Here is a 17,500-nt window from a genome sequence, read left to right as displayed (position 1 = left end):
AAATTATCTAGACACTATCAATTTGCAGCATATATGTATTTGTTCAATAGCTGTACAAAATATCAAGAACTCCTACAGAGATATGTTACCATTCTTCGCAAGAATGCCTAAAGGCGTAGAAATTAACGAATATCCCCAAGCCATATTTTAACACTGCGTACAGCTACCGTGATTGCAGCGTATACCTCGACGATAGGTTTTGGTCATGCACACAACGTGTAAAAAGGTAATATCTTCGCACAACAGGTTCTTTGATCTCATCTTAACAGGGTGGCGATGCCGTAGGCTAGTGGTACGCGACAGGATTGGGTGAGGGCCACAACAATGGAAGATGGGCCGCGCGAGGACCTCTGGGCAGGGCAACGAATAGGAGTACCATACTTGAAGCTTGCTAGCGAAGGGATGTTAGATGTCGTCTGAACTCGCCTTTCTTGTTAAACGTCTTTTGGGGCGAGTCGATGCCTTCGCTTCATTGGAAGGAGTGTATACATGTCGAGGAGGTGTTCATCCGCAAGGGTCTCAGCGGCCACCTATGCCTGTATCTTCGACTATGCTTGCGTGTTCAGAAGCTGCTTAGCACAGCGGAAGCGCGACAGGCGAGTAACGGATTGTACAATTCAGCCTTCTGTGCCTAGATCTCATCACAGAACGCATAACATCTAGGTAGCATCTAGATTTCTGCGCGCGAAATTAACGCAAAAAGAATGTCAATGGAGAGAAGATCGCATGTGTGAGATGGAGTGAATTGATAGCTACGCAGTGCAAAAAATGGCAAAAAAGAAAGAATCAATCTTAGCTGCTCTCGGTTTCGATCCGAGGTCCTCCGGGTTATGAGCCCGGCGCGCTTCCGCTGCGCCAAGCAGCTTTTGTGGTTGATTGGTTGATGGAAGAATTGCAGATTTGATGCAATATATCCGTAGGCAAATTACTGACGGGCTCACAATGCACTGCATCGTCACAATCAATTCTCAAAACTTTTGTGTGGGAGGTCAAGCTAGCTGTGGAACGTAGCGTGAAGATTCTGCTCTGACTCACAAAGAAGCGACTGGTTGTGGAGATCCCTTGCTAACACCCAACACCCCAACTAAACCCTACCTAGGTACCAACAAAACCACAAAGCCCAACCCACCGGACGCCGCGCTAACTACATAACCGAGCCTTACACCAAAGACCTTACACCAAAATACACTCATAATCGTGACCTAACTATAATCATACACACAACCCCCTCACCTCGAAAACGCGCCCTCAGCATCATCCCCCAGCCCCCTAAACGCAATCCGCCCATTACTCCTCAGCACCTCACAAACCGTCTCCGCACTCAACTCATACCCACTCTTCCGCCATCTCGCATTAAGCCAATCCGCCAACGCATCCGCACTACAGCTAAAGCGCCTCGTATCCCACTCATGCAATATCAAATCGACAATAGGCTGATCAGGCAACGGCTCCGGGTGCGGATCCTGGAGCGGCACCGAACTCAACGGCATGGGGAGCGCGCGGGGCGGAAAGATGTTTTCGTAGGCGGTCAGGAAGTGGAGGAGGGTGTGTTCGGTGTGTGGGCGTGAGGCGAGGGTTATGCCGAAGGGTTGGCCGTTTAGTTTGAGCGCGGATAAGGGACAGGCGGCGGTGGGGTAGCCGGCTGCGGCTGCGAGGGCGGAAAGGGGGGCGTCGCCGGGGGCGACGATGAGGTCGAGGGAGAGGGTTGTGAAGAGGTAGTCGAGGCCTTCGGGGCCGCCGGCGGTTTGGAGGTGTTGGCGTGCGGCGTTTACTTCTTCGCGTTTGGTTGTGGATTGGAGGGCGGCCATTAGGTCGTTTTGGTCGGGGCAGGCTGGGGGTTGTTAGTAAGAGGGGGGAGCTTTGTGGGTTAGAGGGACGTACTGGGTGGGAGGCAGAGTTCGGGGTGGTCGAGGTTGAAGTTGATAATTTCGGCCAGCGAGTGCATCTTTGTGACTTTGAAGTCGCGGATGAACTCTGCTAGACAATCTTTGAACTCGGAGTCTGCGTGATATCAGTATCAGTATACACCCAGCGCTATAGAGGAATATACTAACAAACAACAGGCTCAAAGCAGTTCTTGCCATCAATCGTCAAACTCGATTGGTTCGGCAACTCCACCGGATACACGACATCAACACCCATCTCGATCATGCTCTGAACAATCATATCGTATTTCTGCGTCTGCACCATGTCAGCACTGCATGGTCCAACACAACACCAACCCCTGCCACCAAAACGTGCGTTCTATACTTCCACACGCAGAGGGAGGTAAGCGCTAACTCACCATGAATCGCTCGGCGTCAGCATTGATCCGCCCGCTTTTACGCCACGCCTTCCAAATACTCGGCTCGCAGATACCGATGCGGAGCGTCCCGAAATCCGGCTTGATCTTGAACGATCTGTGTGGACTGCTTGCGTGTTCTTCGCGGTTGGTGGGAACCATCATGGCGTCCATTAGCGCTACGAGGTCTTTTGCTGATTTGGCCTATGGTGCCGTCAGTGCGTGGAGTACGAGCTGACGCATCCGCGTGTGCTTACCATGCCTCCGACGGCGTCGAATGTCTTGCTCAGGTTGAAGATGCCGTCCATTGGTATCTGCCCAGCTGTTGGTTTCAGAGCGTAGAGCGCGGCTCGGTTTGCGGGCGTGATTAACGATCCGATGGTGTCTGTTCCGATGGCCAGGGTGCTGAAACCTGAGGCTACTGCGACTGCAGATCCAGTTGATGATCCTCCCGGTGCGGAAAGCTCCCAGTGTAGCTTTCTTTTCGCGATGTGTCTTGAGACATACGGCGACTGACACTGTCCACCGACTGCTGACCATCCAGGAGGCATAGAAGGGTTCTTGAGACCGCAGAATTCAGTCAGGTTCGATTTTCCGATGATGATCATGCCGCGTTTGATCAGTCTTTCGACAATTGTTGCGCTTTTCTTGGGTATGCATCCTACGAAAGCGTACGATCCTGCACAGCAGTAAGTCACTGGCCTGGATCCAAGTTAACTATCCACCTACCAACTGTGGTATCCATGCCTAGCTTCTCATCGGTCATGATATTGTCTTTCAACACTATCGGGATACCATGTAATGGGCCTCTTATCTTGCCTCTTGCCCGCTCATCATCCAGCTTCCTAGCCATCTTGATCACTTCATGCTTTGGCGCGACCGAAATCAATGCACGTAACTGTCTTCCTCTTCTGTTGTGCTGTTCAATTTCCTTCAAATACAACCGCACAATCTGTACACTCGTGAGAGCTTGTGCATTCATGAGTTCAGAAAGCTCAAAGGCCGAAATCGTAAGCGGATCAAAGTCTGGCAGCCATGCATCGTCGGCCGAAGATGTGAAGGATGCTTTGCGCGACGCATTACTGTTGTCGACAGACTCCCGTGGTTGTGCGTTTCCGATGTTTGGCGCAAGGGCCGTTTTCAGATATCTGAACACCTTCGGCATGGCTGTGTTGGATTTGCGACAGTCGGCTGTGGCCAATGTGGGATGCGGACGCGTGGGGATGGAGATGCCGGGATGTGTGTCGATCCGGGGTGATGAAAGCGGAGCGTGAACGTCGTTTGCAGTGAGAGTACGTGCGATCGCAAGACTGAACAAGCAGATCGTCAATGTAGGGAGATGAGACAGCCAAAAGCGTCTGCAGGGGACGTGGGCTCCGCTAGATTATGAGTGCTTGCCATGGCTGTCTCCGAGGCTCTAGACATCGCCAGTGGCTGCGGGTATGATCACTCCTTCGAGGCCTGACCAAACTGGACGTTCGCCTTCTGACATCCCGGTCCATGGCGTCCATAGACTGTGTGGAGTAATAGGGTTGGTGGTTCCAGGGAAGCCAATCGAGGACAGGTATTTCCGGTAATTCGTACCTTTTGTTCTTCCTATTCGCAGATGGGAAAGCCCAGTAAGAACCACATGATGCGTGATCAGGTTGAAGTTGCACAACACTTTACCCGGAACGCAGGGCCGCACGGAGCTGTTGGCGGTTGACGTCTCGCTTACGGTCAGATGGTGGCTGCTCACCCTGCTCCCATCCAGCCGGCTGGATATTGGCACTCTTGGGTTCTGCGGAGTCGTGGTCTATTCGGTGTTTTTACCTCAATAGTGTACCTGCTGCCTGGTGTCGGATGAGCTGGCCGATCTTTACTACAACCATCACACATGACTCTACGGATTAATTCCAGTCTCTGCATCAATACCACCGAGGTTCATTGTTCATCATGAAGGATGTCCCTTCGTGATCTTCACCAAGGTCTCTCCCAGCGAAACTTAGCCGTTGCTCGGGATCTCTGCGCCCTAGTGGCACAGCGATATACTTCGTCGTGAGACGATAAGAAAGCTTGCACTTGAACTTGAGCAACCATGGCGTCCTTCGTGTATACCGGACTGGGTAATGTTTGGGGAACCCGAACCCCTGTCTCGCTTCCAGACATAAGTTTGCAGTGTTATGCGGGGTATCGACTCCTACAGCTCTGGTGGCCTGATACGAGTCAAACATGGTTGCTGCAGTTGCAACACGTGGAATATCAAAGCGCTACGACGAATCGCTCTTCGATCGAGGCTGATAGCGCGGCCAGGCCCGCAGGACGCACGCGGAAGCAGCTGTCACTGTCACAACGAAGGACCGATCACGACGGCTGGCGCCGTGGCACAGTTCTCGAAGAGTGTTCAGGCGGCGCGGCTAGTCAAGCCTAGAATAGCGTCTGCGCGAAAGCCTGCCGCCGTGCGTCCAGATAGTCAAGACGCAATATGCAGCCCCATACTTTGCAATATGCGACGCCACGCTGTATAAATTACTACCCAGGTCAACTGATGCTACATCGAAGCCGCGATTGCCACTGGGTTAGCACAGGTGTGCAGCTGCCACCTTCAACTTCCCGCTTCCGCCAATCTGGACTGTGGGATATCTCACTGCCGCAGTAGCATGTCAGAAGCCGAGGCAGGTCCCGGTGTACTGCATGCTGGGAATTAATCAAAAAGTGAATGTAGTGCCATCCTGATGCGTCTTTAGCGGATTGCGGAGGAAGATGTCTAGTCATTGTACCGGTTCGGGTTGCTCGGGGCTGACACGCAGAAAGATCGACTGCATTCCTGGCCAAGAACAGAATGTAGAAGGCATCAAAGATGGGGATGCAAAAGGTCTCGTGGTGGAGATTGGAAAAATGATCGTTTTACTACCGCTAATTCGACGCCAGCTTAAAGCATCTTCTGCGGAGAATGCGACCTCTGCTGTCGAGTCGCAGACGCGATAGTGAATACCGTTTGAGACTGACAAATAATTAGAGGCAGGGACGTATAGACTGCCATACAAGGATCAAGTAATGCTTGCACAGTACCCTCCGACTACCACAAACGAGCATGTCCCTAGAACGTCGTCGTAGCCAGTCTGCTCGCCGCATTCTTCGCATCAATGCGATCATCGTCCTCTTCAATCCCCTTCTGGCTGCCTGCCTTGCTAGTCGCACGTTTCCTCCCATTCACAGACTCTTCCTCATTCTCATCGGCCTCGGGTAGAGGCGCCACGATACTGCCGCTCATGCTACGATTGAGGCCGTCACCTGGGCGCCGCGGTACGCCGGACCATGCATCGCCCTTGGGTCCTTGTGAACTGGCCATGGGAGTACGGCGCTGAGTGGGATGTGCTTCGCGACCCAGCCGGGAGAGGCCACCACTACCGTCGATAGCGCGGATGTCTGGTCGTACCGATTCTAGTGTCGCAAGTGTACGGCGCTCTGCTTCGATTTCTCGCACGACGTATTCGCGGATCGCTTGCCTCATGTCTTGTGTGGTCCTATTGAACCATTTGCGTTGCTCCTGTAGGAGGTTGGCTGTGACGCGCTGGGCTTTGGTCGTGAGGTATTGTTCGTGGCTTCTCGCTTCGTCTAGGGCTGCGATAGCTTCGTCGACCTTGTCCCGCTTAACGCTCGAGCTGGCCTTGAGCCTATCGGCTGCGGACAGCTTGGACTTTGTCGCGGATTGTGCTTGTAGGAGCTCGCGGAGGAGGATATGTCGGTTTGTGAGGGTTTCTTTCGCAATAAAGGCGTCGCTGCTGTGGTATTGGAGAGGGTCACCGAGAGTTGTAGCTTCGGCAGTACCCTGCGCTGCGTGGAAGTCGCCCGTGGCCTGGATGACCTTCCCGAGCTTCTTGTATGCGTGTGAAAGGCCGACGTGTGTTTCTTGGACATGTAGCGCTGCGAACTTGGCACCGAGGTCAGACTCTGCGACGCCCAGATCTATATTTTGTTAGCCATGTACTAGGACGTGTGCCTGGAAAGAGCCTACTTCTCCTGTGCTTCACGACCTTTTCTAACTTCTGCTCCGCCTCCATTGTGCCCAGGTAGAATGCCTTGACGACTGGTCGTGCCGCAGCAAGTTCCGGCGTGTCGTCTGGCGGCGGCGCAAACTGCTTGATCATCTTGCGGCGCACGCCAGTCGCAGGTTGCTTCCTCCGCACCACAGGGCTGTAGCCAAAGTCGCTCTCCACGAAGAAGACCATCTCTTCGTCGCGTATCAGGATGTCATTGCTGCATACAATGTTCAGCCACCGTTGTAGCGAAGTCTTCAGGCGTGCCTCGTCTTCGTCGGTGCCTGCGCCTGCCGAAGTAGTCGCTGGCGGTACTGCAGGCACAATAGCTTCGGGGCATGCTGAGATGAGATGCTCGCCCAGCTTTACAAACTCGGAGTGCAGGCGTCGGACATCGCGGAATTGGGTGGTGCGGAACTTGGGGAGGTTCGTCTGGAGACAGGTCAGTAGGAGTTGGAAATGGGGGCTGGGCGTGCGCGGTATGGGCAGGATTGGTGCAGCTATGCAGTCCGACTGAGATGCCGGAGAAGCACATGTCTACCTTGCACCACGCCTCAATGTCCGCTATATCGCGCGCCTCTAGCCCAGTCGTGTCGATGTTGTGGAGACGTACGTAGACATCAAATCGCAGTATCGGGTCCTTCTTGCTATTCCGCTCGAGTCCCGTGACCTTGGCCTGGAGCTTGTAGTGTTGCTGTTGCCGCTGCGGCCTGTTGCCGTGGTATCGCTGCGGCTGCTGCTGGCCCTGCTGCGCAATGGGTGACCGCGGCGCATCTTGGCCCGGCATCTGTGGTTGCTGCAGATGATCGCCGTTCTCTGGCGCCGTGCCGGGCCGGCTTTGCGCATCTTGGTCGCCCATGTAGCCGTACTGCTCACCACCTTCGTGGTACGGGGAAGCCTGCGGAGGCAGCGGGGATGAGGGGATGTCGTTGGTCGGCGGCTGGCCAAACGACGTTCGGTTGGCCTGGGGCGACGATGCCCATGGGTCGCGGCCGCCGGGGTGGTCCGGGTCGTGGGCGCTGTAGTCCATGGTGTGTGGTGGGGAATTGGAGCTCTGGACAGCTGCACCGAGCTGTCGAGTGATGCGATGATGTCGCTCGAATGCCCTGACCTGCCCTGGAATTAGCCGAGCTAGGCAAGGCGCGAACGTCGACATCCTTCACATCACGTGCGACTGCCAAACAGTCAAACGCTGTCAATTCGCTCATCTATCGCACTGAGCAGTACTGGGCATGAGGGTCGGATGGGTTACGTCTACCCGTCGAGTCTTGCGACACCATGTGAAGACTCCACGGCGCTTGCTGTCGACGCAACCACACCATGATCTGCTTTCCAAGGCCACCCGCAACATTGGCATCATTGCCCACATCGATGCCGTAAGTGCTGTCTTTGATTAGTTGAGCCTGGTCTGACAACTTCCTAGGGGAAAACGACGACGACTGAGCGTATGCTCTACTACAGCGGAGTGACAAGGCGAATAGGAAGTACGTACCCGTTGTAACACTTTAAACGCTATGCTTTCTTTTCGTTTTCAATTGCTTTTAGTTCAGAGACATGCACTATCCCTTATCTGTCTCCATTCCAATTCCTTTTCTAGACGTTTTGGAATTCTGACCAAGTGCTTCACCTGTGTCGACCACTCCCTCATTCAAGCCTGGCCAATACCATTTGAGTCGATCAAACGGAGAGTTCAGGAACCAGACATATTCTGTATCTAACATTTTGTAGACGTCGACGAAGGCTCGACAGTAACCGACTTCCTCCCTGCTGAACGAGCACGCGGCATCACCATTCAATCCGCGGCCATCACATTCCACTGGCCTCCTCTACCACCAAGTACTCAGACTCCGCCACCGCCACCACAGCTACCAGCCTCATTCGACAATGTTCTAAGATCTTCAACATCCCACAACATCAATCTCATCGACACGCCCGGTCACGCAGACTTTACTTTCGAAGTGCTGCGCTCGCTTCGTGTACTAGATGGGGCAGTATGTATTCTCGATGGAGTTGCCGGTGTTGAAGCCCAGACGGAGAAAGTATGGACGCAAGCTGGACATTACCATATCCCTAGGATCATTTTTGTCAACAAGCTGGACCGTGTGGGCGCTGCGTTCTCACGAACCGTCAAAGAGATAGGCGTTAGATTGCACGGATGGCCAGCCGTCTGTCAAATTCCGTGGTGGAAGAATGGCAACGGCGATTTCGTTGGAGTTGGTGATGCTATCAACTTACGCGGTATGCTCTGGCAAGCCGGTGGCGATGGCAGAAACATTCACGCTTTTGGGCTGCAAGATCTGAGTAAAACCGACGAGAAGTTTGCAGAAGAGATCAAGAAGGCGAGGATAGCCCTCGTTGAAATCTTGAGTGAGCATGACGACGTCATGGTCGAGCACTTCTTGGAACACGACGAAGACCACCTTGCTATCTCTGGACTCCAGATCATGCAATCATTACGCCGAGTCGTACTGCAGGCACCACAGAAAGTTATACCAGTCTTCGCTGGCGCCTCTTTCCGCAACATCGGCGTTCAACCGCTGCTTGACTCGGTCGTTGATCTCCTCCCCTCACCACTTGAACGACCAGATCCTGAGATCAGCATCTCCAACCAAAGCAGCACACTATCAACCCTTCTCAGTGCCGCAGCAGCAGCACCAACGAAGACCACCAAGCCATCGAAGAAACAGCAGCAAAACAACAGCGAACTAGCCATCGCAGAAGTCAAAAACCTCAGCGCCTGCGCCCTCGCCTTCAAAGTCGTCAACGACGCCAAACGCGGCGTCCTCGTCTACGTCCGCGTCTACTCCGGCTCCATCGACCGCGGCGCCACCCTCTACAACACCAACCTGTCCCTCGCGGAGCGCGCACCTCGCCTGCTCAAAATGTACGCCAACGACGCTGTAGAAGTCGACAGCATCTCCGCCGGCCAAATCGGCGTGATAACCGGTCTCAAGCACGCAAGAACCGGAGACACGTTGATCGTCTACCGCGGCCTCCAAATGAAAGGCACACCCCCAGGTGGTCTTCACACGCTGCAACTCCGCCCCATCGCCGTCCCTCCCCCCGTCTTCTTTACCAGCATCGAACCGAACAGTCTCAGCGAACAGAAACACGTCCAAGAAAGTCTGGCTATCCTCCTCCGCGAAGACCCCAGCCTGCACCTTTCCATCGACGAGGAATCCGGGCAGACTCATTTGGCCGGCATGGGCGATTTACATTTAGAAATCGCACGAGACAGACTACTCAACGATTTCAAAGCCAAAGCACGCATCGGAAAGATAGAAATCGGATACAGGGAGACTATCACCACGATGACGCCAACGGAGCCATACACATACACGCTGGATAAACTCGTCGCGGGGAAACAGACAAGAGCAGCTATAACCGCTTCTGTGGAAAGCGTAGAAGACAGCAACATAATCCCGCTTTCCCCAATCCAAAACCAAGTCGACGAACGACACTTGCGCGAAAACCCATTCGAAACTACATACCCCCTCCCGGACAACAACCACCTGCACATCCACCACCCCCCGCTCTCTTCCCTCGACTCTTCGGCTCATAAACAGCACATCCCCCCTCACCTCTCCCTCCCCGGTATCCTGCACGCCCTGCAAGCCGGTACATCCGCGGCCCTCGCCCGCGGCCCTTTCAACGGCTTTCCCGTTGCAAATACACGGGTTAGTCTCACACTGGATGCGAGTGCGCACCTCTTCCCCGAGACAACGTCCACGGCGATATCGATGGCGGCGCGCGCGGCTGTTGGCGCGGGGTTGAGGCACGCGAGTGGGGCGCAGCCGGCTACGCTTATGGAACCGGTTATGAATGTGACGATTTTTGTCAACGAAGGTAGTATGGGCGCTGTAGTACAAGACATTACGTCCTCACGCGGTGGACAAATTCTGTCACTCGACGGCTCGGAGTCTTCATCATCTTCTGATGACGCCCTTCCCCGTATCGACCCACACCTGATCTACACGCCTCCCGACCCCTTTGCGTCGGGGACGGGTGATGTGGGGAGCGGCTTGAGCGACAGCCAAAGACAGATTGTAGCTAGAGTGCCGCTGAAGGAGATGGTGGGGTATTTGAATCAGTTGAGGGCGTTGACAGGCGGGAGAGGCACGTTTGTGATGAGTGTAGATGGGTTTGAGAAGATGGGAAGCCAGAGGCAGAAGGATGTCTTGGATGCGTTGAAGGAGTTTTAGAGAGTTAGAGGGAGTGAAGAGAGATGGAGTGTAAGGGGAGTGTATGAGTAGATAATGTAGTATAGAAAGTTGTGTATGTGTATTCCCAACCATCTCAATGCTATGCGCGCAATATGCTATCTATCTATCTCAATAATTGTAAACGTCGTTCCTCCCATATGCAGTTTATCTACGCCGTAAGCGCACTACTCAACCCCAAAATTCCCATCCCCGCAAACGCACTAACAAAGCACAAGCGCCTCGAATTCGTCAAATCCAGACTCTCGCCCAACAGCTGCAAGCTCACCATCGCCATAATACCCGCAGTGACGGCAAACATGCAACCGTAGATCGTGTCCATGCCCTCATCAGCGCCGTGCTCTCGACCTCTACCCTGAATCTTAAACCACAGCGCTGCGACACCGGCACCAAGGGGCTGACTGACACCACCCAGGACGGCAGAGATGAGCATGGCTTTCCAGCGGGAGCCGATGGCGAGGTAGAGGGGGAGGGCGAGAGCGAAGCCTTCGGTGATGTTGTGGATGAAGAGGGCGAGGAAGATGGAGAAGCCGAGGGTGGGGTTAGCGTGGTTGGTGGCGTAGGTGATGAAGCCTTCGGGGATTTTGTGCAGGGCGATTGCTGTGCTTGTTTGGAGGCCGAGGGAGAGGAAGGCGTTTGTTGGGACGTGGTGGTGGTGTTGTTGGGCCTCCTGGTCGTGTTCGTCGTGGCTGTGGCCGTGATGGTGGTGGTGGTGGTCAGTGTGCGATGAGGTAGTCGAGGATGAGCGGCTGTGCTTTTGGAGGGGTTGGATCTCGTGTGCTGCGTGGCCATTGGTAGACGGTAAACTTGCAAAAGAGCTTTCCATGGTGGCTGGTCCGGACTTTGTAGGTACCAAGGGTGTTGATTCGTTCACATCCTCCAACGCTGTTCGCCGATCATGCGGTCCCTGCGAAGTTTGGCTTCTGCTCATCCCAGATGGTCGTGTAACACTCAAACTGCCTAGAGACTTCCGTGACTGCAAGCGTGAAGGCCGTACTTCACACAGATCACCGTAACATTGCCCGTTGTCAGTGTCGTCACAAGCTTTTTCGGCACCGACAATTAGTTGTGAGACTTTGGATGACAGTGTCTTGTGAAGCGATGGTCTCTGAGGTAGGGCAGCTTTCGAGTTCACGCTACTAGTTCCGTATGAGGTATGCTCGTCATGTCCGTGGGCGTGCGGCAGACTGAGAGGCTGTTCCTGCATCGGTTGGTGAGTGTGCGACTCCTCTTCTTGGAATTTCCCCTGCTCTTCGTCATCGTGTTTGCTTTCGCAGTCGACGACTGAGTGCGGAATGTACTGGTGCAGTATTCCGGAAAGGACTGAGATGCCAAGAGCACCAACAAGGAAGCAGCCGATTAATGTCAGTATCGCGTTCCGTGGTGACATGCCTCCCTTTTTCAGATAGTTCTTCGCCGAGGGAAGCATGCTGTATAGTGATGAGAAGATCTTAAATCTAGGTCAGCAAGAGTCAAACGAAGCTCAGCAGCTCCACTTACCATAACACCAAAAGAAAGACTCAACCCCGTCGACAAGAACGCATTACTCTCTTCAATCTTAAAGTTCCTCTTGCCAGGAAAATATCGCACAATAAGGTCGACGCATATTATCGAAGCTAGCCACCTTTAGCATCTTCCCTGACTGAAATTCTCAGAATCCCGGTCGATGGGATCAACCGCGGGAATAAATCTCACCTCCAAATGTACATGCTGTTTACGCGTTAGCTCATCTGCTTCCCCGTGAAATCCATGCAGCTTCCCGCGCGCAATCGTCAATCCATACCTATGCCGCTGACCGCAGTCATGATCCACCCACGCGTATCGTTATCGAGAACCATGGTGCCTGCCTGCAGGTACACACTTTGGGGAAATGACGTCGTTATGCCAAGCTCCTTTGTCGCTTTCACGGGTAGGGGATAGTACGCGGAAATGCAAAGGCGATCAGATTGTTCTAGAGAGCGGGCGGCAGGCGGATAAGAGATGATGAAGTTTGTATGTACAAGAGGGTCCTGGTCAGATGAGGCGTCTTCTTCGCACCGTGTTGGCCTCCTAGCGCGTCGAGGACAGTCAAGGAAAAATCGGGTTTAGCGGCTTGGCGATCGTGTGATACTCGCGCGTGTTCATTGGCTGGAGCGAACGAGGCCGGGGTATCGCGTTTCGCCTCACGTTGGATGACAGCTACAAACGGACGTACAGAGGGAGTGTCAGTACTCGAAAGTACAATTTGAGGGTCTCAGAAGGACTCGCAAAGGACAAGAAGATGGTCCTGGATATATGGGAGAGAGTGCATGAGAGGCAGACACACTAGTGCCCAACAAGGAGGCGGTGTATGAGATCAGACACGTGAAGTATGACATCTGACATTGTGTGGCTGACAATCATGAGGCTACTGTGACTGTGACTTTGAAATTACGACTAGATGAGAGAAGAGAACAAGCCTCCACCTTGTCGATGAACACGAATTAAAGTGTTAGACCCAAAGTACTCCTAAGCATCCTTAACCAGCCCGCGCTGTGCGGTCAAGGACGTTGCTCCCTATCCGAAGCATGTTGGTGACCGTAAAGGTAAAATTCTAGAAAGCTCGGTGAGCTGCCAACGCCGTATTCCCCATGCATCCCGCTATGCATAACAAAGGAAAATTTTGAAGTACTAAATGAAGGCCGTGAGAAAAAAGTCGTCGTCGATGGTCGTGCCTCGAGCGATCAAAGCTGGGGAGGTCTCGGAACAAAGATCTTGCTCCACGCACCAGGGCCGTGTTCGGGCTTCTCGTTGATGACAAGTAGATTAGGCGATGAGCAATAACCGCCAGGCTCTGCTCTCCGCTCCTGCTCAACGTAATGGCCTGCACGATCGGCTTCGGTCGCGTTCTGTGCGAAAGCTGCAGCTGGGTGGTCGTAGATCCAGACCTTGTCCGTCACGAGCTGCCCTGGCTCTTCAGCGAAGCGGGCTTTCTTATCAGGGAAGCCCACGAAGTAGTTGAGGATGTCGTGAATCGGAGCGTACAGACGTTCCGGGCGACGAATGAAAGAGAGCCAGCTCAGCGTCTTCTCGTCGTAAGCCACTCGAACAAATGGGTTCATGTATATCCTAGATTCCGCTGGTCGGCCTCTTCCAGACATGCGATACTGTAGATCCGCGTGGATCAAACAGCACTCGGAAGCCTCCCAGAAAGTTTCGTTGTCATGACGGAAGCGGAGCGGGAAGATGCTGTGGTTAGGCGTCCCATTCTGCGGGTTGGCGGGTTCGGGCTGGACTCCGGTCTCTGACTGGAACCATTTGGCGTCAAAAGCCACCATGCCGCCCCAGCAACTCCGTACCCGTACCGCATCTTTCCCTGCGAGCACATCACTCCTGCTCGTCCCTGTCCCTGCGCTGGTGAACCACGGGAAGAAGGGCAGCCCGGTGATCATGCCGTCGAAATCGCGCGTCGCGAAGCGGTCGTAGAACTTGAAGGGCATGATGTGGTCGACAGCGCATGCTGCAGCGTAGTCTGCCCGTCCGGTCGAGTCGATGTTGGTCGCGAACAGGAGCTGCGCAGCTTCAACGGGGTCGAAGTTGACATCGTTCAGGTACAGGACCTTGTCGAATCTGACCCCAGGCTGGTCGATCGGAGCAAGGGCTCGGTTGCGCACCTCAGCAAGGAATGCAATGCGCTTGAGGCGTTTCTCACCGTTGGGTAGCGTAATGTGGGGGAGGGAAGCGAGGTCGAGATCTTCGGATACAATGGTCGAGTTGCCTGGGGTTGTTAGCGATCTTTGCACGACGGCACGAGGCGAAGCGTCTCACATTTGACATGGTCGCGGAACGAATCCAAGGACTGCTTCGTCACCAAATCTGGATTATCCTCATATATGCTCAGATGGACATTCTCTGGTCCCAGCAATTCCACCAGCTGCAGGACTTCTCTACCCCACGCGCCAGACGTCAGGTCGCCCTTCTTCTCGGCGAGCGAGGCGGCTATGAAGACCTTCTCGTTGTAGGGGTTCGCGCGCCCAGTGTCCGTGGCTCGCTTGCGTAGCTCGTCGTAGTGTGGAGGCCTGACTGTGTAACTCGGGAAGAAGATGCCGGCAACCAGCACTAGGACGATCAAGAGGTACGGTACGGAGAATAACGTCCAGTACAGGATGCGTAGAATGGAGCGCTTTCGGCGGCGCGGGGTGACGTAGTGGGCGTATACGGCGCGATCCGACAGCTTGTTGACTGCATTAAAGCGACTGCTCAGCCGGTTGAGCCAGGAGCGCCGTGTATTTGAACACTGTTCATCTTGACCGACAACAGCTTCCTCGCCATCAACATCGAGGGATTCGCGCGGAACCAGCTCATACTCGTGTATGGGCCGGCGGGAGGGTTTAAGCATCGGAGAGTCTTGGGGGTCGAAAGGGGCCTAGTTAACTCAGGTCCGCGGGCGCCATCAAGCGATGATCGGGCGCAGGGCTGCAGTGGAGGCGTTTTGTAGCGTTGACTACAACCACAGCGGGAGTGAGTGTTTGTATATCGGAATGGGAAGCGGCGGGAAGTAGTGAGTGACAGCAGTTGGCACAACGCAGCGAGGTTCCGCTTCTTGGGGACGCGCAATTCACACGGACTCGCGACTGTTTGGTTGGGGTCACCCATCGCACAGGGTCCAGCTCCCTGACGACAGCCCTGGAGTGGAGCTTGCCTTTTCCAGCCGCCAGCACCAACTCTAATCACGACTCAGGCCTGGATAGCCGTTTCGAGCGCCCGACCCTCGCTGGTCGGACCAGAGGCTAACCCTCCGCGCTGCGAACTGCCCCCATCACAGTCGCACCACGCCCCCAGAGCAGAGCATGTCGCGAGCCCTCTCACTTGCAACCCTCCTCGGCCACCGAGACTGCTGCATCATCATCAACATCATCAACAAACCTTAGCCCGTCCTGGCGGCTGGGCCTTCTCTCGGTGATTAGTACCGTCATCAGAATCTGCACATGGGTGGCTTGGCCAGATGCTCGGCCTCTTGGTCTTCGGTCATTTGGACGTCGATGCCACAAGCGAAGATTTATCTCCCGGAATCGCGCGGAGCTTTCCGTCGTACGACGCTTGTAGCAGGCGCGTACCTGGCAGCGTATCGATATACAAACGCGTGTATACATTTGCACTGCCTTACACTACTCCACAGACCTCAAACAACTGGCGCATGCCGTTGCGCAGACGCGTTATGCCTCACAACCCATACTACGGTGATTGCTAAAGCTTACACAGCATACTCGTCACATCGCTTGATGCCCGTGTCTTACGACGTACGTGATGATATCTGCTCCAACTATTGGTCGTCCCCTCATGCAGAAGACCATCTGCCACGCTAGCGATGCAGCAACCCTGGCTTTGATCCTCCACGCTCGCAACACTATCCCCAGTCCCATCCCACCACTACTCACCTTTGTCCAGACTCGACACGGCTGACCTAGGCGAGCTGAGTGGACTTCGTAATTGCGAGATAGGAGACAGTGGCGCAGACCCAGTACTAGCCTTCGGACGACCAACACTGCCGGAAGCCGACGGTATCTTTGGTGCGTTCAGCTGCCCCTCGGATGATGGAGTACATGGTTCCTCAACTACCGGCACCGGCATGGGGGAGTAGCGGGGCACGTCTTGTGTTGTTGGCGAACGCTCCTGAGGTGGTTTCTGCTCGGACGGTCGATCGTTCCATCCGCCGAGCTTCGGTTCTTCGTCACGGGCGCTAGCAACGACCCGTTCCCTTTCTTTCCTCGGACCTGTGTCGTCGTTTAGCTTCGTATTGGTCTCTTTCGTTTCACATCTTTCTCGTCGCGGCTCGTCCTGCCTTCGTCCCTCGTTCCTCGGGCTCGTCGTCCGCTGTCTCCACCGCTCGTACGTCCGAGACCGAGGTACGCTAGAGCCTATTACAATAATTGTCAGCATACACTCCGTGGAACAAACGAGACTTCAATCTACAAACGAGCAGCGGGATCAGGGTAGCATTACTCGGTGCGGGTCGCGTTCTGCTCGTGTGCAAACCCCATGGCCTCGCTCTATATCCGCTCATCGGCGTGAAAGGGGCGTACCTGGCTTGATTATCTAGTCCATCCGCCCCGGTTGTGTCGCGCATCCATTGCCGAGGATACGATCGAGGCGTATTCCACGCTCTCATTGCTGAGTACGGATGCGGTGGGTACTCGAACGGCAACGTATCTGCGAACCCAGGCGTTGCTCGCGGTATTGACTCTCTTGGGACTTCTTGCGTTGCGCCAGACGGGTCGCTAGAGCATGACGACGACGATGACGACGATGGAGGCGCTGCTTTCTTAGGCGCTGCTTCCTTGAGCGCTTCCAGCACGATGGGTGGGTATTCATCGCAAATGTGGATGAAGTCGACTTTCTCGTGTCGATGAGGGTGTTTAGCTGGAGACTTCGGTTTCACTGGAGGAGTCCTGCGGTGTTTGGTCTTCGGCACATCCGTGCTCATCGTTTCTGCGTAGGGCTGTCGATATGGATGCCGATCTCGAGGCTGGTACTGAGGCGGATACTGGATCGGCTCCGGCATCGTTGCGGCCATCTGCTGGAACGGCTGTTGCGGCACTCCTGTCGGCATAGCATAAGGTGGCATCTGAGCCGCCACTTGGTTCTGCCATGGCACTGGCATCCGTTGCGTTATACCCGGATGGTGGCACACAAAGTTCGCCCCGGACCAGTCTTCTAGCAAATCGCATGGAGGATAATATGACTGTCCGTACGGTTGCTGGTGTTGTGGCCCGCCAATCTGCATCACTGGCCTAGCTCTCTCTCCATCTCTCTGTCCCGCCCAATTCCCATTCCCATTCCCATTCCCATACCCCACTCTCTGACTCTCCACGTCCCTTCCTTCATAATACTTCCTCGTCTGCGATCTCTCGCTCCTTCCTCTCTCCCTCTCCCTCTTTGCAGACTGCGATCGATGTTTCGACGGCTCTCGGTATCTCTCCAACTCGCGCTGCTCCACTTTCTCAACATAGATAACTGGCGGC

General features: G+C 54.6%; 5 protein-coding genes and 1 non-coding gene across 6 annotated transcripts; 1 reads left to right on the top strand and 5 right to left on the bottom strand.

The window, feature by feature from the left end:
- Positions 1 to 793: 793 nt before the first annotated feature.
- J4E92_004908 lies at positions 794 to 865 on the bottom strand. The gene has a single exon. It is a non-coding gene; the product is annotated as a tRNA-Met (tRNA).
- Positions 866 to 1,229: 364 nt separating this feature from the next.
- Positions 1,230 to 3,446, bottom strand: J4E92_004907 (uncharacterized protein; the record flags this gene model as incomplete). The annotated part of the gene is made up of 6 exons (XM_051496292.1): positions 1,230 to 1,831; positions 1,882 to 2,001; positions 2,055 to 2,181; positions 2,285 to 2,485; positions 2,539 to 2,960; positions 3,011 to 3,446. The coding sequence occupies 6 exons, from the start codon at positions 3,444 to 3,446 to the stop codon at positions 1,230 to 1,232; spliced, it is 1,908 nt and encodes a 635-aa protein (XP_051353012.1).
- Positions 3,447 to 5,360: 1,914 nt separating this feature from the next.
- On the bottom strand, positions 5,361 to 7,330 carry J4E92_004906 (uncharacterized protein; the record flags this gene model as incomplete). Its single annotated transcript, XM_051496291.1, has 3 exons — positions 5,361 to 6,229; positions 6,279 to 6,732; positions 6,914 to 7,330. The coding sequence occupies 3 exons, from the start codon at positions 7,328 to 7,330 to the stop codon at positions 5,361 to 5,363; spliced, it is 1,740 nt and encodes a 579-aa protein (XP_051353011.1).
- A 202-nt stretch (positions 7,331 to 7,532) lies between these two features.
- Positions 7,533 to 10,502, top strand: J4E92_004905 (uncharacterized protein; the record flags this gene model as incomplete). Its single annotated transcript, XM_051496290.1, has 3 exons — positions 7,533 to 7,676; positions 7,724 to 7,784; positions 8,029 to 10,502. The coding sequence occupies 3 exons, from the start codon at positions 7,533 to 7,535 to the stop codon at positions 10,500 to 10,502; spliced, it is 2,679 nt and encodes an 892-aa protein (XP_051353010.1).
- Positions 10,503 to 10,671: 169 nt separating this feature from the next.
- On the bottom strand, positions 10,672 to 11,539 carry J4E92_004904 (uncharacterized protein; the record flags this gene model as incomplete). Its single annotated transcript, XM_051496289.1, has 2 exons — positions 10,672 to 11,209; positions 11,532 to 11,539. 2 exons carry the CDS (start codon positions 11,537 to 11,539, stop codon positions 10,672 to 10,674), a joined length of 546 nt encoding a protein of 181 aa, XP_051353009.1.
- Positions 11,540 to 13,222: 1,683 nt separating this feature from the next.
- On the bottom strand, positions 13,223 to 14,877 carry J4E92_004903 (uncharacterized protein; the record flags this gene model as incomplete). The annotated part of the gene is made up of 2 exons (XM_051496288.1): positions 13,223 to 14,256; positions 14,307 to 14,877. 2 exons carry the CDS (start codon positions 14,875 to 14,877, stop codon positions 13,223 to 13,225), a joined length of 1,605 nt encoding a protein of 534 aa, XP_051353008.1.
- Between the last annotated feature and the right edge of the window lie 2,623 nt (positions 14,878 to 17,500).

This window comes from Alternaria infectoria (assembly GCF_024043175.1).
Source record: "Alternaria infectoria strain BMP 0036 chromosome Unknown scaffold_7, whole genome shotgun sequence".
Lineage (NCBI taxonomy): Eukaryota > Fungi > Ascomycota > Dothideomycetes > Pleosporales > Pleosporaceae > Alternaria > Alternaria infectoria.
The sequence above is the reverse complement of the archived record's forward strand: the minus strand, read 5'-3'. Positions and strand labels throughout refer to the sequence as shown.